Raw genomic sequence first — 21,328 nt, forward strand, 5'->3', positions numbered from 1 at the left:
AAAAGAATCTCACCTATTTCATACACATAGCTACTATCGACCTCAATCTCAAGGGTATATCTCTAATCATTTCTGTTCGTTGGCTGCGCTTGCAGAGTTATTTTTCCTAGTTCCTAATTACATACCACTCCTCCCCAACTCCTTTTTATTCATATCCACTAATCCAACCCGTATCAATATTACCACCCGTAAAATACCACCATTGCCCACTTGCTAGCTTTGATTAACTTTATCATCCGTCATCCATCACCATGAAGCCTTCATCCCTTCCGCATTAATTGTCATCTATCTTCTCCACTTCAAGTTTGGCTTCCTCCCAAGTTTCCTTATTTTTTTTAGCCCATTCAATTTGAGCTCTCGCATATGCAAGCTGTGAGAGTAATTAGTATTTCCGTCGCAACTTTTGTATGCGTATACGAAAGAGAGCATATAACATGACATGAATACGTACCATATATCTCTTCAAATCATCTTCTTTTTCCTTTTGAAACCTCTGCAAATCCTTGAGAACACCTGCACTTGCATCTTTGACATCTTGGGCGGATGCAAGTTGAGCTTGCTCCAAATGTGAGATTGCCTCTCTAGTCTTGCTAATTTGATCCCTTCGTGTTCGCTCCGGGTCAGCATCAACAACGCCATGGACTGCATGACTAATACGTCCAAAGATCTTGTTGGTGATGAAATTTCCACTGGAACTTTTTCGATGAGTGGGAGGAATTTCTTCCTGTTGAGGAATTCCTTGAGAAGCAGATGGAGTTTCGCCATGGGTTGGAGGGAAATCGGAATCGATTGATGCCGTATCATCATGCGGTGATTCACGTCTCACTTGTGGTGGTTCTCTTGCAGACGAATTTGACCGCCGCGGTACATTGCCAGTTCCACTATTGGTTAGATATTGGTCGATTCTCTTTGCTTCGGCTTCGCTTCTTTCCAACTGCTCTAGAAGAGCTCTCTTCTTGGCCAGGTCCTCGTTAGTCATCTCCTGCTGAACTCTCTTCAGAACGCGATATCTCAAAACACTTCGCACCACACCGGCAAATTGTGCACTCTCGCGCATTGGTTCAGCAAATGTTGCACCTAAAGAAGCAGAGAGTTCCTCGGTTGCAATGTATGAAGAATCAACAGCTTGACCAACTCTTTCAATAGCTGCTGCAAGAGATGCCGACGGCTCCGAGAGTGAAAACCCATTGTATCTAGCGCCAAGTTCCGCCAAATCGGTCGACAGCGAAGACAAATGGGTCAATGTCCTCCGGTTCACTCGTTCAATAGGTCCGGTCAACAATGCTTCTAAATCCTTTGTAGAAGATTCAAAGCTTATGAAGTATGGATCTAAGTCCTGTTCGCTCAAATTCGCACTTTCCGGAGGGATTCTGCCAAAGACTTGCGGCCCGGCTGTAGAATGCGCTGCGGCGGAAGGACTGGTGGCATACTCAGAGGGTTGTGCTATCATACCTTGAGCATTGGTATTAGCTGTAGAAGCTGCCTTGAGTTTCGCAGAGGATGCAGGCACAGGTAGGAATGCGTGAGCAGGTGTGGGGTTGGCGGGGTCGAGTGGTGGGGCTTTCATGTTGGATTTTGGAATTGATGCGATAGGATGGGAATGCAATACTTCGTTCTAAGGAGATTTAGAATAGGAATCGTAGCGGAATATGAAAGATCGTTGACTTACCCAACTTGCGTTTGGATCCAGAAATCTCCACCAAACCCCATCATTCCGTACCTCATCCATTCTTCTACATCTGTTCAAGAAAACAGCCAACATGCGCTTTCGAAGATCTATCATCTGTTGATCCACCTTCGCTTTGGTTGGATTCGCAGCATAATCTGCTATGGTATGCTTTTCTGGAATAGGTGGAATGATCAAAGTAGGATGTAACCTGGAGAGGGCATCTCTTAAAGAGGCAAACTCGGAATAGCGACGACGGACTTCAAGATCCTACTATAATGTTAGCTTGTCGATTTTGCCTAGCTAGTTACCATACCCCAGTTCTTATCGTATACACAATATATTTTCCTCCACTCTCAGAACTCTTCCCAGCGTCAACAATCAGAATAGGGAGTTCCGGATTCTCGTAAAGAATTTGTTCAATGCGACTATCGTACCCCCCCTTCTTCTGCCTCCTTGTAGCTTGAGACGCTTCGCCATAATCCTCATCACTTCCTGCCTCACTCGGATCATAACTTAGATTGCGCTGTTCTGGTACATTATCTTGGTTCTCGCTGATGGTGGAAGGAGTGCGTGGTCCGCCAAAATCATGTTCTACGATATCCCAGCCCTCAGAGTCAGCATCAGACTCAGCACCTGGCGCGTAGCCCAGGAAAACAGAGAACATCTTGATACAAAGTGATCAAAGTTGTGAAATTGAGAGACAAGAACTTACGGGATCCAGGTGAATTCGGGACAGCATTTGAAGAAGTTATTGAATCTCGGCGCTCGAAGCTGGTGCCGTATGGATTATTGTCTTCATCATTCCACATCCTGTATGAGCGATATGCTTGCTTCTAGGGTAAGCTTTCTTTGTTTCTGTGGATGTTTGGTTAATGATTAGACAATTGTTTGTGGGCTGTGATTTGATGTTATTCGTAGATCATGGCAGTTGGAACAAGCACTCAAGGAAAGCTTTCCTACATTCATTCTAAGTTCTAAACATAGTTGATCACCAGCCATCGTCATTGGTGTGCACAGACCACAACTATTACTGAGGCCCCTCACAAAATGAATTGTGCTCTTGTAGCAGTACAAGTGTCTAATCGTCCACTTCAAATTTGATGATTTGTTAACAAGGAAAGGAATTCGTAATATAAGAACGGTTCTGACATGTATAAGGTATTCAAACTTGCTGGAAGTGTTGTCTTGTTTGACAATTAAATCCTCTGTACTCTCTCGACCCTCACATCCCCTGCCTCTCCCATTTGATCTTGGATTGTCCTCCCTCCTTCATCAGAACCATTACTCCGTAAGCCAAACATCTGATCAAGAGGTCCTTCCAGACATTGCACCATAGTCGAATTTCATTGGGTGTCAATTCAAATTTCTCACACAGCTTCTTCATATGCTGAGTCGATACCAACCAGTCGGGACTTCAGCCTACTCAGGAACACTCTCTATGTCTTTAGTGAATATCAAGGGATGGACTAACACCAACATTACGATTCCTTTATGATAAATGACGTTCACTCTTATACTCTCGATCATTCATACAGCTCATCCATAAATAGTATATCAATTGTGCAATTCTAATCTGATCATCTCAACCAAGCCAGGCCGAACGCTCCAGCTTATTCAACCGACGAGCGGAAGCTAGGCAAAGTTGAGTTCTTTTCCCCTTATTGACTTAGACGAGCAGCCAGGGAATGTAGAGATCTCGAGATGATATACGCATCTCATCGAACTCACCTACACTCCAAACCAATTGACAGATACGAAGCATTGACTAATTTCGCTTCACAAAGTTATCACCATCAAGATTTAGATATCTGTTTTGTTTCATTTTTCATTTCCCATCTCATTCCTCTCCTAGAGCCGCCTCCCATCACCGGGTCAGGTTGCTAAGTTTCTTTCTATCCTGATACCTAATCCCATACGGTTCATCATTTCTTATCCAATCCTCTCTTGAATTCTCTAATTACGTCCTCCCTTTTTCTGGATATCAATATCAAGCATTCAACACCCTCTCTTGAGATCCTCGCCTTTCTCAATTTTCCATCCGCAAATGTTTCCCCTTCACACCTCGACCCCACGAAATAAAAGAAGATACACAGAACGCAAAAGCCATTAAAGACCAAAACAAGAAAGAAAACACAACAAAGCGAATGAAGGTAGTAAAGAAAAGATAAAATGGAATAAATAAGAAATTGAGAGCTCGGTATTACAACACAATATTTCCTGCCCATGCCTATCAAATGCACGCAAGTTCAATTTCAAACAAATCAACTAAGCCACTTTTCCTCCTCCATACTATAAGCTCAAAATAATCATTAAAAGTCCCCGTCCTTGATTAATGTCCTGCCACTTCCTCTTCGGCCCAACCATTGAGTCCATGTCCTTGTCCATCAATGCCAAGTCCATACCCGCTGTTGAAACCTCCATTGCCTAGACCACCAGAGAAAGAACTTTGATATTGATGTCCTCTACCTCTTGGGTTTCCCTGCTGCTCTCCGTTTCCATTACCATCTGGTTGTGCGAAAACAGGGAGAGAAACAGCCCTACTGTGACTTCCTCTGGCTGGAGCCAACAATCCATTCATGGTGGGTGCTCCAGATGATTGGAAACCATTCGTGTTGCTAATACTTGCGCTTGAACCATGTCCATTCGATTGTGGTTGCTGAATATTCATTTCATCCATGTTACCACCGCCGTACAAAGCAGCTTGTTGCGCTGCAAGAACTTGTTGCTGCTGTTGTTGAAGAGCTGCAACAGAGTATGGATCAAGATTTTGTTGTTGTTGTTGTTGAGCTTGTTGAGAAACTTGGTTGAGGTACATGGTCAAAGGATTGTTACTTCCAGCGTTAAGAATAGTCGATGGAGTAGATCCCTGTTGTTGCTGTTGTTGCTGTTGCTGTTGGAAATTTCCATTTGATCCATTGATTGAACCTGGAGCTACGGAACCCGTAGGTGAAGAACCATTTTGACTGGGTTGAAGACCGCCCGAATGAGGAGGTGAGTTAACACCATCACCGCGCGGAGATTGGGATTGTTGGACCTGTCGTGGAGGATTTCCACATCGATCTTTTCCAAAGTTGACTTTGAATCGACGGTACTCTTCCTTGCCTCGGATGGCCTCAATTGCCTTGATAGCGTTTGCAATGTTGGTGAAGTTGACAAAGGCGCAGCTCTTCTCTCGAAGTGTGTTGACCAATTCAATCTCACCATATTCAGAGAAATCTTGTCTCAATCTCTCTTCAGTCCATGATTCGTCCAAGTTACCAATGTAAACATTTCTTGATGCACCACCACTGACAGCAAGAGCAATTGCAGCAGGAAGAGCACCAGAGTGTTTTCCCCACCCAATCTTCAATCTTCTATTATGAATCATCAATCCTTGCAAGTTACTCAAAGCATAGAAAGAAGCAGCAGAAGTTGGATCAATGAATGTGACAAAGCAAATGTGCTTGTCGGGTATATATCGAATGTGATGTAAAAGACCACCTCTAACAACATTGCAAATTTCTTCGATTGTTGTCTCCGGATGAATGTTACCAAGGTAAACAGTTCGGTTCCCAAGGTTATTGATTCCACCCGCAGTTGTGGCAACAGCTGCTGCAGCTACAGATTGTTGAGCCAAAGCATTAGAAATCAAGTCACGATCAGCCCCATTAAGAACATGAGCATACCCTGGTGCGATACCAAGATATTGTGCAGCATTCTGTTGTTGGGTCTTCGAAACGTAAGCGCAACGATCCTTTCCGTAGTAGACCCGACGTGGTGACTGCCATTTTGCCTCCTGAGGTAACTGAGAGACCGCCTTGATAGCATTTCCAATCGACAAGAAATGAACAAAACCAATTGCCTTTTCACGAACAATCTTCACTGTATCAATTGGGCCGAATTTTCCAAGATCTTCACGTAGCTCGTCCTCAGTGACCTCTTCACCAAGATTTCCCAAATAAACATTTCTCGAAGCACCTGATTGTTGAACGGCAAGAGCGACAGAGGTGGGTACTTGAGAAGGCTTTCCCCAACCAACCTTGATATCCTGGCCTCTGATAGAAAGCTTCTTCAAAATCGCATCGGAGTGGAAATGTGTGGCAGAACTTCCATCCAAAAATGAGATGAAAGCACAGTTCTTATCTGGCAAAAGTCGAACAGATTCAATCTGGCCACTTCGGACGTGACCAAGAATTTCTTCTGCGGACGTCTCAGGGGGGATGTTTCCCAAGTAAACAGTTCGGCTAGTTCCTGAAACCAAACCTGGTGACATCTGTACTGGAGAGGAAGGGGCCATGCTCATGTTCTGCATCCCGTTGTTCATTTGAGCAAATCCGCCGGTTGGAGATTGTGGGTTGTAGAATTGAGGTGCGCCATAAGTCGAAGGGGATACCAAGCTCTGGTATAGTTGAGGAGACATGGGCCCAGTTGGGCTCTGAGGTTGTTGTTGATTCTGCTGTTGCTGTTGGAAGGTTGCATAATTTTGGAATTGGGGACTTTGAAACGCAGAAGGAGTCCCTGGTTGGAATGGACTACCAAGAAGAAGCTGTGAAGGTAACAAAGGCGTGAATTGCATATCAAATGCGGTTCCCGGTGTTGTCATATCATTCTGACCTTGTTGACCCATGCTTTGTGTATTTATCGAAGGAATGTTCACTCTGCGAGGATGTCTATCACCATAACCACCCATCGAAAACTGATTTGAGCTGTATGCGCCATGAGAGAAGCCCGTATCGCTGCTGGAGGGCTTAGATGCATGCCCAAAGGGTCTATTCACAGATGTCGCTCCAGATCCGCCATTTTGAGTTTGTGACTCCTGCATCCCGAGAAGATGAGGTGGCAGGACAAAGCTGTCCCGCACAAGAGATGATATTACCGCCGTTTTGAAAGATTAAACTGTGCCTGCAGAGGCACGTTGAAGAACTTTCGGTCTTGAAGATTGAATGAATCAATTGACCAAAAGATATCCAACTGAAAATTAATCTGCCAAAGATCGCGAGAAGAGTGGATGTGCCGAGAAGTTCAAATTCGAAGTATTTGTCTGAAGTGAAGTTTGGATATGTATTAACAAAGCTAGGTATGTAGATATTCGAGGTTGGCTGGAATTGAGAATGTTTGCCGCTACAAACAAATTCTTGTGTAGATAGAAATATGAATATTAAAATAGGTTCAGTTTGTATACAAGTATTCGAATCGAAAGGAGGAGTTGTCGATGTGAATCGTCGCAAGGTATCTATATGGTAGGTGATCGAAGTGTGTTGGATCGAAGGAATGGACGCTTGAAGTTAAGTGAATGCTCGAAGGGCTTTGCTTTGGCCGCAAAGGATTCCAATCGAAGTAGTGGCCGTTTCAATGCGAAGGCAAATTGGGCAGTTCTGAGAGAAGAGCTTCGAAATATCTGCTCAATGCAAGATTTGAGCGGGTTGTATAGAGAATATTGGAACAATAGGAACAACAAAGAAGTTTGGTCTTTAAAAAAGGAGGTAGACTTTTCGTCAAGCTTAATCGAACAGTTTGGACGAATCGATAAGGACTGCCTGGAATTCTTTTCTCTGTTCCTCTTCTTCGTCTTTTCAATACACGCTTCTTCTTCTGCTCCTCTTCGTGTCTTCTTCAATTCAATCCTCTTGTCGATATTCGAGAATCAAAAGATCAAGAATTAGAGTTGTGAAAGGGTAAAAAAAAAGGGGAATGTAAGTAAGTCAACCCGCTTATTTTAATCTCTCTTGAAATGGGGACCTGTTGGTGGAAATGATTTCAAAAAAGAGTGTGTTCAAAACGAGTTAACCAAAGAAGGAATAATCGGTATCAAAAATCAACGAAAAAGGAGTACAACAGAATTGAACAATATCTTGAAGGAGTTGTGAATTGTTCCAAGCATAATATAAGAAGTAGAGTAATGAAGGAAGATGGAGAGAGGGAGAGGGAGAGGGAGAGAGAGACTGAGGGGGTGAGAGAGGACTGAAATGAGAAGATAGAGAGCGGGCAAGCAAAGTTAGGATAGAATAGGATGATGAAAAATAACACCCTGGATAATTTATCTGAACGAGTGTGGTTTGAGCCAATCAGCGTCTAGAATTGGTGAATAATAGAGGGAAAAAGGGAGGAATTCCTCATTTTAATTAAGCCGAAAGTAGCTTGGGTCGATGGCTCAATGTGGGATAGTCCGATTTAGCATGGGGTCCTTCCTTTTCCAGAATGATTCCCGCCAGTACCTCACTAGTAGCGAGCTAACAAGCTACCTAGTGCCTTCGTTAGTTCATTATTACTCTCCCCTTTTACTCGGAATATGGAAATGAATGTACGGTATGGGAGGAGATGTGGGAAGGATATGGGATGGGATACAAGATGGCATTGGAGATGGCATTGGAGATGGCACGGTACAGTCTGGTGTAGTCTGATGTATGGTCTGGTGTCTGGTGTCTGGTGTCTGGTGTCTGCTAGTATCGTATCTAATCTGCCATCTGCTATAATATGGACAGGATGTCAGGTAGGCACCTCTTGACCATCATGGTTTCACGTTAGGTGCCCGCTAACAACATGGTACCTTTTACCCCTGGAAGCCTCCAAGACCGTTTCCAATGGTGGTTGTGCTACCAATATGTTGATGCAATCATCTCAAAATAATCATTGTTTAGAAACATTTCACCAGAAATTCATTAGATGAAATCACACGGAACCACATGCGCAGGTGTGCACACACACATGCCAATACGATGCACACATGTTCACTCGAGATATGACAGGACAGAAAGGGAAGAAAGGGACGCTTCTGTCTCTCACGGTCCAGCCAGAAGTATAGTAGTCACAATGCTACCTATAAGCACCCAAAGTGAGGCGAGGCCAGGCATTTCCAAGATCATCTCGGACCCTTCATATGAGGGACAACTATCATGTAAGCACTCTACGCTACCCAAACTCAAAATGCTATGTGTGTCCGGTACATGCATTTCGAGGCATCTGCGCAGAAAGAGCGTCAAGATGTCAAATCATTTTTCATTTCGGTCATCACAGCCTACCAATACCTAACATACAGAATCCTCCATAGCCGCGGCGCATATCTTGGGACCTCCATGTTGATACAAACAGAGGCACGAAGCCATAGCCATAGCCATAACCACAATCATGTACGATATGTCAAACAAAGAACTCGGTCTTTTTCATTTTCTCAGCATTCTCACACTGATCCAATCGCAGCACCAACAATACATTCTAGACTTTATTACTATGGAGAAGGCCCAAAGGAGCAAATCCATTACGACTGTGTGTTGATTCTTGAAGCGCAGTATGGAGAAAAACAGCACACGATATGCACTTATGGATCTCGCATCGAATTCGTGGTTAATCTTCATTCATCAATCCAGGGTCCAAATCCATCGACTCCATACGATCTCCAACACCGCCCATGGGTTGTCCTCGTTTCTGCACGCGATAGGCATAAAATCCTCGATAAATTCTCGACTACCCACCGACTTTTCCAGCTCTTCTGCTTTGAGGGCATGCTCCAGAGATCATGCGAGCACAAAAGATTTATATTCTCCGAAGTGATCGATGTCTCCATTCAATCCATTGTCCAATTCTTTGATGCCGATTCTGAGAGTCTCATCCCATGTCTATCCAATCAGCTGTGTAAATCCAATGATACCGCTTCACTTCTGAGAGATTCATTAGCCATCCCAACAAAAGTTCCTCAGCCCTCAAAGAACAGATGTCATTCTATTCAACCCTCGGCCCCACCCATCCCTTCTAGTATCTACTGTTGCTTCCCATACAATACGAACAATCGATGCACTTAGGCGCCAGAACACTCAGATGCGCAGATTTAATCTCCAGAATATTGCTGAGATAATACGGATGGATGGATGTATATCCAGGATGGCCAAGTACTTACAGGCTACGTACATGTCTATGTAGTATCGACAACGGATCCCAAGTCTCAAGATGCAGCCCTGAACCTTCCTAGGTAGCTATGCATAACTGTACTCCGTATGTATGTAGAGTAGCACATTGCGATATGTCACACTGGTCTGTCATTAATTCTGAAAATTTTTAAGTATACTTTTGCTGCTAAAGTCATAGGTAGCCGTTCTCAAAAACGTCTTTCAACGTTTTTCAAAACATCCCTTACGTCTCAACGCGACCGGTTTGACAAATTACAGCCTCAGTGAAAACCAGCCACATTTATTATAATCACCATCAGAAGTAGTATTTCCTTCCCATTCATCTCCATTGGCAGTCAATCGTACACAGTACCTTCAGCTACCCACAACCTCCAATCTCTCTCCCATTACACCTCCCTCCTTCACCTCCTTCCTTCCACCCATCCTTCCAGAACATTACACCACCTCCTTCCACCCATCAGCAATCACACAAACCTTCGATCTCCAAGGATTTCCCCTATCTACCTACAGTACCAAGTAAGGAACATCATCCGAGCCAATAGGTCCAAGCTCTCGTGGCTTGTTCGTGAAACAACTTCCCGTGACTCGTGATAGTAGTGTAGTGTATTGTAGCTTAATGATTGTCCACTCGCCACCAACTAATATAACTACGAGTAATTAAAACGGAAAATATTGAGATCTAAATTGAAAACATGCCTATTAATAGATATCGATCTATAATCTCCAAGGTGTAATTAGCAGATGAATACAAAGGAGTCTCAAAATTGTATATCTAGAGTCTCCCCCGAGCAGCCTATCAAGAAGCTTCCAGATTTGAGATATACAGAATTGATAATTTACCTCTCTATATACACATACATAAACTTGACATCAAATAACATTTCTATTTTTCCTATGCTACATACCCAACTCAAGTCTGAGGATCAAACTATCAAATTTGCTCCACACGTTTGAAATTCTTACTTCTGATGCCCGCCCACCTCCTTTCCCTTCGCTTACTCACGCCCTCTTAATTACCATTGCATTGCATTTCTAGCGGTGTTTCTTCATCGGAAATTGTACAATGTGAAAATTGATTAGCTTTATATGTGATTGTCTCTAATGTCCAAAGTCTAACAAGCCCTCATGGAGCTTTTGAGAAGTCAGACATGGAAGTTCTGATGTTACAATGTTGACTTTATTCAAACTGTTAAGATTCGCAATGTATACATAGAGTTGGAAACGGGTCAAAAATCAGATGATCTATCATTCATTCGTTTAACGCTTAATGAAACGTAAATCTGCTGGCTCTGCTATCGATATCATCCATTCGCCGCAACTTTTCCCTTCAAGTTGATTCATTCTCACCACCAGCCATGATCCATTGCTCTAAGGCTTGCAACGGCCCATAAATCTTGGGTACAAACAACATGTACGGACTGAATGTTGTTTACAGATCCAAGCGATGAATCTTTCAAGACCTAATCCGTAACCACCATGAGGAGATGTACCATACCTATTTTACTGTTAGTTAATTTGTGCATTCATAGTTTAGAAGAAATATGGTCAGGGGGTACACGCAATTGTAGGGGAAAGAAGAAGGGGTGTAACGTACTTTCTCTGTTCAGTGTACCAGTAATACTCCTTAGGACTAATGCCCTCACGCTCATATGCAGCCATCAATTCTTCATAACCTTCCATTCTCATACTACCACCTACAATCTCACCAACACCTGGCATCAAAACATCCACACTCTCAGTAACTCTTGGATCTTGGGGATCTTTCTTCATGTAAAAGGCCTTAATTTCAACTGGGAAATGTGTGAGAAGAATGGGCAAGTTAATGATATCCGTCATCCTTCTTTCAGCAGCCTCAGCGATATCATCACCGAAGACATGTGGGTTGCCCTCTTCGTTGAGAATAGGGGGGTCTTGTGCGTTGAGCCAGTCAATGGCATCCGAGTAGCGCATGCGCTTGAATGGACGGGCTGGAGCTTGGAATTCTGGGTTGAGCTCCTTGATGTAGCCGGCGATCTCTGGGTCGGCCATAATGGTACTAATGACAGTGCTGATCATCTCTTCCAGATGATCTAGAAGATCATCGAAATCAATGAAATCTAATTCAGCCTCAACGTGAGTATATTCGGACAAATGACGACGGGTCAGGGATTTCTCTGCACGGAAGGATTTTTCGATACAGTAAACGTTTCCGAGACTTGGAATACCAGTTTCGAGATAAAGTTGAGATGATTGAGTAAGATATGTCTTCTCTCCGTAGTAGTCCAATTCAAACAAAGTAGAACCACCCTCAACTTGTGTTTGAACGAATGCAGGTGGACTAATCTTGGTGAAGTACATCTCCTTATATGCCTTTGCGAATGCCCATTCGACTGCAGAACGAACCTTCATAACTGAAGAAGCGGTATCTCCACGGAGGACAAGGTGACGGTTGTCCAACATAGAGGACTCCCATTGATCTTGTTGATGAGAAATCTTGTTAGTGATAGCATCGGCATCAGATGGAGATGTGCCAATGACTTTGTAGTAATCGACATGTAATTCGCGGTCATCTGGAGCCGATTGACCAGCAAGAACCTTTCGCATCTCTCCGTAGAGAGTAAGAGAAGTACCTTGTGCGAAAGTGAGAGCATCGTATGTCTTGGTTAGGTCACCTTGCAAGATACATTGTAAGTGCCCATATCCATCAACCAATGTAATGAAGGTAGCCTGCTTTTGTTCTCTCAATCTGTGAATGCGACCTGAAACCTTAACACGGGTACCCTTCTTTTCGCCCTCACCCAATTCAATATCTTTGCGCATAATCTTGATCTTGACTGCTGGTGGTAATGAGGCGTCTTCGGTAAGAACAATCTTTTTCGAATCTTCGAGTGTCTTGAGTCTTGCATCATCCTTCTCCTTCTCGGCGGCAGCCATCTGTTGTTGCTTCACAAACTTCTTCTTGTGTGCATCCAAGGCATTTTGTGCCTTCTTAATAGCAGCCTTGGCTGGATCTTTCCATACCAATCGCTCTGATGGATCACCATCTGCGCTCACGGCATTAGTTGTTGAGGCTCTTGATTGATATTTTCCTCCCTCGCTCCCACCATGTTGGATATAGGCGTATGCTAAAGACTTGTAAGGCTTGCTTTCAGCACCAGTGGCTGATTGATCATCTTGGCCAACATCAGTATCGATATAGATCGCATCCGTCTTCAGAGTTCTATCTGCGAGTTCTTGAAGTGCGGCCATGGTTATCGCGTTTGGGTGTTCAAAATTGTTTTGCAAGTTTGGAGGGGAGGGGAACTTATTATTATTTGGTGGGGGAATTTATGCTTCTAATAATTATTGGAGTCATCAAAACAATTCAATTGGTGAGTCAGAAGGGGAGCTGATAAGAGATCAAGGTAAGGGTCACACCGCAAACCACAAAATGCTCTCTTCAAAATTCCGTATCAAATTGATCAATCATTATTTTGCATTTAAGCCGCTGATGTTATTCTTACTGTACATTCATTTAATCTATAAACAGTTTTAGTCTCTATCAAATCTATCGTCGACAGTATCATCGAGCTCTAAAGTGTGAGCAGCTTCCTACATTCCTTCCTTGAGTCTGTGATGTTGATACGCGAGCAATCGGGCGCTTGAAGAGCCGACTTTGACTCTTTTATTAGTGAACGGAAGCTAACGGAACTGACCGACCGACCGACCGACCGACCGATGTGATCAGGAACCAATTTACGCGGTAAAGCTAACGACTAGGTAGAAACGCGTAGTTTGATTTTCAATGACGCGACGGGATGCCTACCAGGTAGAATTTATTGTTTCTGTGATATCTCTCTATCTATGTCAGTGGAAAAGTTTGAATGCTTGAATAGAAGACTTGAGAATGACAATAACGGAACTGATTCAACTTGTAATCTCATACTAAGTATCATTTACATTGAACCTCGCACCTTTCAAGTCAACTCTACGCTACAGAATTGTCAATACTTGAGCGTAATTGGTCGAGATCGTTGAATTCCCCAGCTCTCCTGCAGCCGCATAACTCGACATTGTGGCTTCGCGCAGACTTCTTGCTCCTATAGTGGGTAACTCCCATACGTTTCTATCAATCCGAACGTTTTGCGCAATGCCTCCAAAGCAGGCGACATTGGGGTATGTAAAAGATTCACAAACTACGTTGGGGTTCGTTTCTGTCTAGTATGCAGATGTGATGATGCTAATGGTTGTTTGATTGCAGCAAGTTCTTCGGCCAACCAAAAGGTGCGCCTGCAAAACAATCGAAGCTATCTTTCTCTTCCAAGCCAAGCTCAAGCAAGCCGCCAGCAAGCTCGCCATCCGCGTCAGAAGCCTCAGAAGAGAATAAAGATGTTGAGATGAAAGATGGAGATTCAGATATAGGAAACGAAGATTCGATCAAGAAAGAAGATGGGTCTGATAAAAAGCAAAAAGTAAAAAAAGAAAATGCAAAGTTAGAGAAAGGTAGGTCCAAGCAAGACAATGGTGCAATAGTTCTATGAAGCTAAAGTCCTGCAAACGTAGGTGTGAAGAGATCAAGATCCGCGAGTCCGAAACTCTCAGCAAAGACTAAGGCTATAAAAATTGAGGATGAAGTCAAGGAAGAAGAGGAGGAGGAGGATGAAGACGAAGAGCCTATTGTGAAGAAGCCTCGAAGAGCTGGAAAGGCCGAAACAAGAGAGAAGAAGCCTTCGCCAAAACCCGTTAGCATGAAAACTCAGACCAAACCCGAGCCAGAATCATCGACCAAAAAAGCCACTTCAAAGAACATGTCACCGCCACCAAAGCGTGGTAAGAACGCCAAGGTAGTAGAGGAAGATGAAGAGGATGAAGACGAAGTGCAAGCAACAGCACCATCAAAACCGGCAAAGCGCAGAGACTCAAATGTATCCAAATCGGCATCAGAATCCGAAATCGAGGAGGATTTAGAATCTAGTGGAGACGAGAAACCGGAAGTAGCTGCCAAAGCTAGGGAGAAGATTCAAACATCCTTGAAATCGAAGAGCAAAGACCCATATCCGGATTGGAAACCAGGAGAGCCAGTACCTTATGCAGCTCTTTGTACAACATTCTCCCTGGTAGAAATGACGACCAAGCGATTAGTAATTGCGGCTCATTGTTCCTTGTTTCTTCGTCAAGTCCTTCGACTTACCCCAGATGATCTTTTACCTACAGTTCTTCTCATGATCAACAAGTTGGCTGCAGATTATGCTGGAATTGAGTTGGGTATTGGTGAATCATTAATTATGAAGGCCATCGGAGAGTCTACTGGTCGAAATTTAAGCGTCATCAAGAATGATCAGAAAGAGATTGGTGATCTTGGACTTGTAGCTGTTAAGAGTCGATCAAATCAGCCTGTAATGTTCAAGCCAAAGCCATTGACAATCAGAGGCGTTCTGAAGAGTCTGATCGACATTGCTACAATGCAAGGCAACGGTGCCCAGGGACGAAAAGTTGATGGGATCAAGAAGTTGCTTTCCGCAGCTGATGCGCATTCGTCAGGTAAAGTTGACATCACAAAAGACAAGGGTGGAGCAAGCGAAGCAAAATACATTGTTCGTTTCCTAGAGGGTAAGCTTCGTCTTGGGTTGGCAGAAAAGACCGTTCTCGTGTCTTTGGCTCAAGCAATGGTATGTCATGAGATTGAAGCGAAAGGTTCTGGAAAGGTTCCAAGCACAGAACAGATGGCGAAGGGAGAGTCGATATTGAAAGCAGTTCACAGGTACGTTATATTTCCGCAGATCTTGAATGGCTATTAACCAGAGATAGCTCCCTTCCTAGTTATGATGTGATCATTCCAGCAATGTTGGAGCACGGCATCTTCAACCTGAAAGATAACTGCAAGCTCCAGCCCGGTGTACCATTGAAGCCTATGTTGGCCAAACCAACAAAAGCAATAACAGAAGTCCTGGATCGATTTGAAAATCAAACTTTCACTTGCGAGTATAAATACGATGGAGAAAGAGCCCAGATACATTACGTTTCTAAGGATTCTTCCAAACAATATCTTGGTGCTACACCCGCTGCTGCTAAATCGTCTGATGGAGGCCTTGCTGCTATATTCTCACGAAACTCAGAAGATCTTTCCAAGAAATACCCAGATATTCTTGGCAAACTAAACACATGGGTCAAGGAAGATACGAAGAGCTTTGTACTCGATTGTGAAACGGTTGCTTGGGATACGGTTGAAAAGAAAGTCTTGCCTTTCCAACAACTCATGACACGAAAGAAGAAGGATGTTAAGGTTGAAGATGTTAAAGTTAAAGTTTGTGTGTTCGCCTTCGATTTACTTTTTCTGAACGGTGAAGCTGTTGTTGAGAAATCATTACGAGAACGTCGTGCACTTCTCCATGAAGCTTTTCAGCCTGTCGAAGGCGAATTTCAATTTGCTACTAGTATGAATGGCCAAGAGATTGATGAGATTCAGACATTCTTAGATGATAGTGTCAAGGCATCGTGCGAAGGGTTGATGGTGAAGATGTTGGATGGCACGGAAAGTGGTTACGAGCCCAGTAAAAGAAGTAGGAATTGGCTTAAGGTATGAACTCTCATCTCAGTTCATTTCCTCTATCATACTAACATCCGCCTCAGATCAAGAAGGATTATCTCTCAGGCATCGGCGATTCTCTCGATCTCGTTGTTCTAGGAGCCTACTATGGTCGTGGAAAGCGTACTTCCGTCTACGGAGCTTTCCTCCTCGCCTGTCACAACCCTCAAACTGACACCTACGAAACTATCTGCAACATTGGCACTGGTTTTAGCGAACAAGTTCTCGAAGAACTCTACGCCCAACTCTCTGCTATAGTTATTGACCGTCCCAAACCGTTCTACTCCCATTCCTCAGGAAATCAACATCAACCTGATGTTTGGTTTGAGCCAAGATATGTCTGGGAAGTCAAGACGGCTGATTTGACTTTGAGTCCGAGATACAAGGCGGGTTGTAAGGAGGGCGTCGACAAAGGGGGAGAAAGGGGCATTTCGTTAAGATTCCCAAGATTTATCAAGATTAGAGATGATAAGAAACCGGATATGGCGACGAGTAGCAGACAGGTTGCGGAGATGTACAGGAAGCAGGAGAGTGTTACGAAGAATAAGGGCCCGAGTGTTGATGATGATTTTGAGTATTAGATCACGGGACAAAAATAGTTGGGAGTGGAATGTCTGCTGCTTTGTTGTGCTTATAAAATGGTTGCCTCATAGGCACTGGTGGGTTTGGAGGTAATTATATGAAGGGTTGTTGGTGTCAAGAGTGGGGATATAGTTGCACTGTATGAGATGAGATTAAATGTTACAATATTGGCTATAGTTATACGAGTGGGTGCCTGCAAAACTACAATATCAGCTAGATAGGTAGCAACTATACATAATTCGCAATATCGACAGGCTTTGAGCTTACATCATTTCCAGCTTGAATCTTTCTATCCATCCATAAATAAGCATTTCGTTCACAAGTCTTGCCCCCTTCCCCAATAGAGCATCCGCTGGTGTCTAGGCCTTTTTAGAATTTTAGGGTAAATTTGAATGTCACCCGTAGATCTGAACAACCAGTCAGAACTATCGCTCAAGATGCAGATCTATCCTACGTTGCTATGATTCATCCACATCTTCCTAATCTTTTATTCCGCCAAAAAGCTTTGGGAATCACCAAAAACTGCCTAGGTATTATTAGAGTACTAGCAAACTGTTATAAAAATTCATGCCAGCAATCCTGCTATGTGTATATTCGTATTTGCGTCAATTTTCTCCCGCCTGCTTATCCCTTAAAATTCTTTCCCTAACATATCATGCATGCCAAATAGAATCGAATGATGATGAATTAATTGGCCAATAATTTAGAGTCGAAACGAGATCCTATTACTGTCCCCCATTTCCTGCCTTTCCGACTCTCTTGATCTCTCCTCCTAACCCCTCAATTCTCTCACCTAATTGCTCACCTGCATTCCCAAGTAAATGACCTGCTTCCTTGTTCACATATTCAGTAGTCGTTGTTTTCGTTTCTGTTAAATTGTTCCTTATGGCAGCTGCTCTGTCGCTTACCTCATTCGCCGTGGGAACACTATCATTTGTCTTGCCTCCAAGAGTTTTGACTCCATTGAACACTTTCTCCGAGGCGTCCTTTGCTGACTGTGTGATAGTGGTAGTCGAATTTTGGGCTGTAGATGCGAGACTCGAGCCGTTCTCGCGAGCAGATTGAAGCGTATCCTCACCCACTTTCTTGAGCCTCTGTAAGGCATTTTCACCTCCTTCCATGACCTTTTCTCTCGCATCGCTGATGATTACTTTTGGCGAGGGACTGCGTTTCAATAATCGTAAACCCATGAAATAAAGTGAGAGAATGAGTTCATGTACACGGTCTTTCACAATCATTGTTAATCCATGGCCCAGAAATCCCTTGATAATCTCCCCTCCGATGCCCTCATATAATCCTCCTATCCCTTCTTCCTTGTAGATCTTGAGTATGGAATGAATGATTGTGTTTTTTCTTGCTTGCTTAGAAACATCTTTGAGATGTTTCTGTGCTTCTTGGGCAGATTTCTTGGACCTATCCGTTGTTGCATCTTTCACATTATTTGAAAGCTTCTCGACACTTTCTTTTTTAACTGGAGAAGAAGACCCGTCGACTTGTGCTCGGGCCTTAGCTAGACTCACAGGATACGTAACGCTACTTGCAATCGCCTTACTAACCGCTGCCAACAAGAATGTAATCCGTGCCCCTGGATCATCGCGTTTATCTCTCGGGATCATGACTCGTTTGAGAAACTCATAGAGAAAGAACGTGAGACTCGGATTGAGAGTAAGGATTAAAGATGCACTGTAACCGGACCAGAGACCAGTAATGCCTTTCTTCTCTCTTATGTCCGATATTATTGAAGATATTGTTGGGGATTTTGAGCCAGAGGGAGCAGTCATTGAATGAGTTTGCTTTCGCACGACAATATTAGACAATGGTGTGGTGAAAAACTTTGATAGCCCGCCAGCTAATGCGCCAACGCCTAATTCCTCGAGTGCTGGAAGTGTAGCTTTGGAGGGTGAGTGATGAAATTGTAATCTTTTTGAACGAATATATCCATAAAAGAGGAAGAACAAGAATGAATCTGCAATGGATTTAGATGTGTCTTGTAAGACCCCACTGTAAAATCCGGCGATCCCTCCTTCTTCATTGTAAATTTTGTCAAAGGCGTCCGCAACTGATGTATATTCCTGGGGCTTTTTTGAAGTGGGGGAGGAGGAATTTGCGAGAGTTCTTTGGACTTGAAGACGTGTTATGATGAGGTCGAGGGGGTAGATACAGAGGTTTGAGATGGCGGTCCCGGTTGCGCCGCTTATGGCATGGCCGAGTGCTGGGAGAGCTGTTGAGGTCGCGGAGGATGATGAGGTATCATGATATTGATGATATTGTGTGAACGCATCCTAGGACATTGTTAGTACTGACACAAAAGTAGAATATCCAATGGTTCGGACTGGCAGACTGGAGCTCTCAATGTTTAAATATGATAAAGCATTCTAAGTGAATTCAGTCTTTCAAATTATCTCATTTGACCCCTCCAATTGACAAAATTGGAAAGTCTCTGATTGCTGGACTGCGATTCGGGCTAATGGAAGCTTTGGGTAGAGAGAGATAGACAAGAAAGAGGAAGGGTGTAATACCAGCTGACTATTGTAAACGTTTGCCATGGCGGTCCTTTCTGGCCTTGGTACAAAGTACCTTGAAATTTCTCTGTTATAATCGATGTTGTCGCCGAAGATGTTTATATTTGTAAAGTCATAAATTGATGGTGTTCTGTGAGGAAAGACAGAATTGAGGGGAAGATTATTGAAGTTCATATACCAAAACTCTCGGGCATGTGAAATGTACCTACCATTTACGTCATTCCTAAAAGTATAAACCACAGGGGGGAAACAGGGTTTCCCCAGATTTTGATTATATAATCAACACGTCCTTGACGTCGACGCGCCACATCAATCACAATCGGCTTTTGAAACGGCAGACCATTACTTACTAGCCACCTGACGTCGGTCAATTGACGGTAATCATATCAAGTATCTAATGATTCTTGGTGTCTCAATTGATTCTCGAAATTCAGTCTAGTTGCCCAATTTCCTAAGATCTTAGAAGCATTGAGTGATGTCTTCTAGTAACTTTACTGAAGATTGACTCGGCATCAAAGGAGCTATTTTCCTCCTAGATGGAGGATACCATACTCAATAGTAAGAAGGGAAGTTGTCGCTCTAGACATCTTTCCACCTTATACTGTATCCGGAACTCTTTCTGTCTTTTCGGTGGAGAAATTGGCTGGCATCGCTTCAGAATTTGCTAATATTTTGGACAGAATTGGACAATCTTTATTCTATATATTTTGAATTATGATAGACTCAACTCAGGCTCGCTACTTAACGCCAATGTACTCGCTGATCAATCATCGTCACTCCGGAGTCTTTTGGGGCCTACTAACTCCATCGCCTTCCCTTTCTTATTCACATTCTCATCCACCCCTCACCTCTTCACATATCTATTCCTTAAACCCATACCACTTCCTCCATTCTCCATTTCCTCTATCTTTAGTTCTTCTGCAGCCTTCTCTTCTTCCCTTTGTCTCTTTGCGATTGCTTTCTGCCTTCTCTCCTCCCCACTAAATGACCTCACCACAACCCTGACTGCATAGACCTGACCCTCCTCATTTTTGACAAGGTTAAACGGCCTTAAATGAACACGTCTAAGCTGTTCAAGCATTATTTGTGCTTTGGCTAGTTCAGTTTCGATGAGTCGTAGTTCGTTATGCTTTGCTAACATTAAGTGGGAAAGCTCAAGCTCGATTTGATCGCGGATGTTCGTTGTGGTGGTTTGAAGAGCATTATGCCGGGGACTCTCGAATATCTTACTTGGAGTCATTAATTGACTTGATTTTGAAGGGATCCGAGCCGGTGGTGCTGCTTCGAAGGGTCTGATGAATGGACAGGGAGTTGCCACTTCATCTTTGTCCCAATGTTCAGAATCTACAGGAACAAAAATTGATTCTGGAATGTCTGGCGCATCATTCATTTCCACATCCTCAGAGTTGGCCTCAAAAGCCTGAGTAACAAAAGATTGACCATAATTAAATGGATGTTGGAGATATGTATGTGGGTGTTGAAGAGGTCCCAGTCTTGAAAGGCGGCTCTGTGGGGACGACGATGTCAGTGGCATTTTAAGGCGGCCCAAAAGGTTGAAGTTAAGATTGGCCTGATCTATGAAAAGCCTCTGTGTTCTTCCCTCAAGAGCAACTAGTTTTGGACCAAAATTTCCAAGTTCTTTGATTTTGGCTTCTGCCCTCGAAAGACGCTTCCGTGGGTGATCTTTGTTCTCGATAAAGTTATTGCTAGAAGAAATGCTTGAAGAGTTGCTCCTGTGTGACTTATAAGATGGGATGGAAGATGGTGCACACGTTTCTTCTGTGCCCTGGATGGTTTGTAAATTATGACGAGAATAACGAGAACTGTCTGGTTTCGCTGGGTCAGCTCTTTTGAATTCGGGAAATTGGCGAAGATCTTTCATTATGAGAAGAAAAAAAACCAGAATTGTTGGTCGATGTTGCTTTTGAAGTGATTGTGCTTGCATGTAATGGTCGACGATCTGACTTATTAAGAAGCTGCCGTGATTAGAAAATGACAATCTCACTTTGTGAATATATATTGGAATCTTTAAATGTACGGCTTGGAAGATGATGTGGTCTTAGCGTGAATGAATCAATAACAGCCGTAAATAAAGCTAGTCATTCTTGAGAGAAGATTTGTCGACAAGCGC

General features: G+C 43.4%; 6 protein-coding genes across 6 annotated transcripts; 1 reads left to right on the forward strand and 5 right to left on the reverse strand.

The window, feature by feature from the left end:
• Window positions 1-46: 46 nt before the first annotated feature.
• Window positions 47-2,590, reverse strand: BCIN_13g00210 (hypothetical protein). Its single transcript, XM_024696602.1, has 5 exons — window positions 2,382-2,590; window positions 1,983-2,260; window positions 1,670-1,936; window positions 452-1,615; window positions 47-370 (listed from the first exon to the last, which is right to left on the reverse strand). The coding sequence occupies exons 1-5, from the start codon at window positions 2,476-2,478 to the stop codon at window positions 275-277; spliced, it is 1,902 nt and encodes a 633-aa protein (XP_024552415.1). The 5' UTR covers window positions 2,479-2,590; the 3' UTR covers window positions 47-274.
• Window positions 2,591-3,483: 893 nt separating this feature from the next.
• Window positions 3,484-7,721, reverse strand: Bcmrn1. Its single transcript, XM_001547441.2, has one exon. It carries the CDS (start codon window positions 6,468-6,470, stop codon window positions 3,999-4,001), a length of 2,472 nt encoding a protein of 823 aa, XP_001547491.2. The 5' UTR covers window positions 6,471-7,721; the 3' UTR covers window positions 3,484-3,998.
• A 3,000-nt stretch (window positions 7,722-10,721) lies between these two features.
• Bcded81 lies at window positions 10,722-12,811 on the reverse strand. Its single transcript, XM_001547443.2, has 2 exons — window positions 11,144-12,811; window positions 10,722-11,044 (listed from the first exon to the last, which is right to left on the reverse strand). The coding sequence occupies exons 1-2, from the start codon at window positions 12,775-12,777 to the stop codon at window positions 10,918-10,920; spliced, it is 1,761 nt and encodes a 586-aa protein (XP_001547493.1). The 5' UTR covers window positions 12,778-12,811; the 3' UTR covers window positions 10,722-10,917.
• Window positions 12,812-13,323: 512 nt separating this feature from the next.
• On the forward strand, window positions 13,324-16,951 carry Bccdc9. The gene is made up of 5 exons (XM_024696603.1): window positions 13,324-13,683; window positions 13,769-14,010; window positions 14,071-15,268; window positions 15,316-16,084; window positions 16,138-16,951. The coding sequence occupies exons 1-5, from the start codon at window positions 13,658-13,660 to the stop codon at window positions 16,672-16,674; spliced, it is 2,772 nt and encodes a 923-aa protein (XP_024552416.1). The 5' UTR covers window positions 13,324-13,657; the 3' UTR covers window positions 16,675-16,951.
• A 185-nt stretch (window positions 16,952-17,136) lies between these two features.
• On the reverse strand, window positions 17,137-19,302 carry Bcant1. Its single transcript, XM_001547445.2, has 2 exons — window positions 19,195-19,302; window positions 17,137-18,957 (listed from the first exon to the last, which is right to left on the reverse strand). Exons 1-2 carry the CDS (start codon window positions 19,219-19,221, stop codon window positions 17,401-17,403), a joined length of 1,584 nt encoding a protein of 527 aa, XP_001547495.1. The 5' UTR covers window positions 19,222-19,302; the 3' UTR covers window positions 17,137-17,400.
• A 568-nt stretch (window positions 19,303-19,870) lies between these two features.
• Window positions 19,871-21,328, reverse strand: BCIN_13g00260 (hypothetical protein). The gene has a single exon (XM_001547446.2). It carries the CDS (start codon window positions 21,140-21,142, stop codon window positions 20,042-20,044), a length of 1,101 nt encoding a protein of 366 aa, XP_001547496.2. The 5' UTR covers window positions 21,143-21,328; the 3' UTR covers window positions 19,871-20,041.

Source organism: Botrytis cinerea, chromosome 13 (assembly GCF_000143535.2).
Source record: "Botrytis cinerea B05.10 chromosome 13, complete sequence".
Classification (NCBI taxonomy): Eukaryota; Fungi; Ascomycota; class Leotiomycetes; order Helotiales; family Sclerotiniaceae; genus Botrytis; species Botrytis cinerea.

What these genes read in the sequence shown, in the direction of transcription:
- BCIN_13g00210 (XM_024696602.1), bottom strand. Translation starts at nt 2,478, where the DNA reads ATGTGGAATGATGAAGACAATAATCCATACGGCACCAGCTTCGAGCGC. An exon ending in TGTATACGATAAGAACTGGG is followed by an intron (nt 1,937 to 1,982) that starts GTATGGTAACTA and finishes ACATTATAGTAG; the next exon opens with GATCTTGAAGTCCGTCGTCG. An exon ending in TGGATCCAAACGCAAGTTGG is followed by an intron (nt 1,616 to 1,669) that starts GTAAGTCAACGA and finishes AAATCTCCTTAG; the next exon opens with AACGAAGTATTGCATTCCCA.
- Bcmrn1 (XM_001547441.2), bottom strand. Translation starts at nt 6,470, where the DNA reads ATGCAGGAGTCACAAACTCAAAATGGCGGATCTGGAGCGACATCTGTG.
- Bcded81 (XM_001547443.2), bottom strand. Translation starts at nt 12,777, where the DNA reads ATGGCCGCACTTCAAGAACTCGCAGATAGAACTCTGAAGACGGATGCG. An exon ending in TGGTACACTGAACAGAGAAA is followed by an intron (nt 11,045 to 11,143) that starts GTACGTTACACC and finishes ACAGTAAAATAG; the next exon opens with GTATGGTACATCTCCTCATG.
- Bccdc9 (XM_024696603.1), top strand. Translation starts at nt 13,658, where the DNA reads ATGCCTCCAAAGCAGGCGACATTGGG. An exon ending in CCAAAGCAGGCGACATTGGG is followed by an intron (nt 13,684 to 13,768) that starts GTATGTAAAAGA and finishes GTTTGATTGCAG; the next exon opens with CAAGTTCTTCGGCCAACCAA. An exon ending in AAATGCAAAGTTAGAGAAAG is followed by an intron (nt 14,011 to 14,070) that starts GTAGGTCCAAGC and finishes CTGCAAACGTAG; the next exon opens with GTGTGAAGAGATCAAGATCC.
- Bcant1 (XM_001547445.2), bottom strand. Translation starts at nt 19,221, where the DNA reads ATGGCAAACGTTTACAATAGTCAGCTG. An exon ending in ACGTTTACAATAGTCAGCTG is followed by an intron (nt 18,958 to 19,194) that starts GTATTACACCCT and finishes ACAATGTCCTAG; the next exon opens with GATGCGTTCACACAATATCA.
- BCIN_13g00260 (XM_001547446.2), bottom strand. Translation starts at nt 21,142, where the DNA reads ATGCAAGCACAATCACTTCAAAAGCAACATCGACCAACAATTCTGGTT.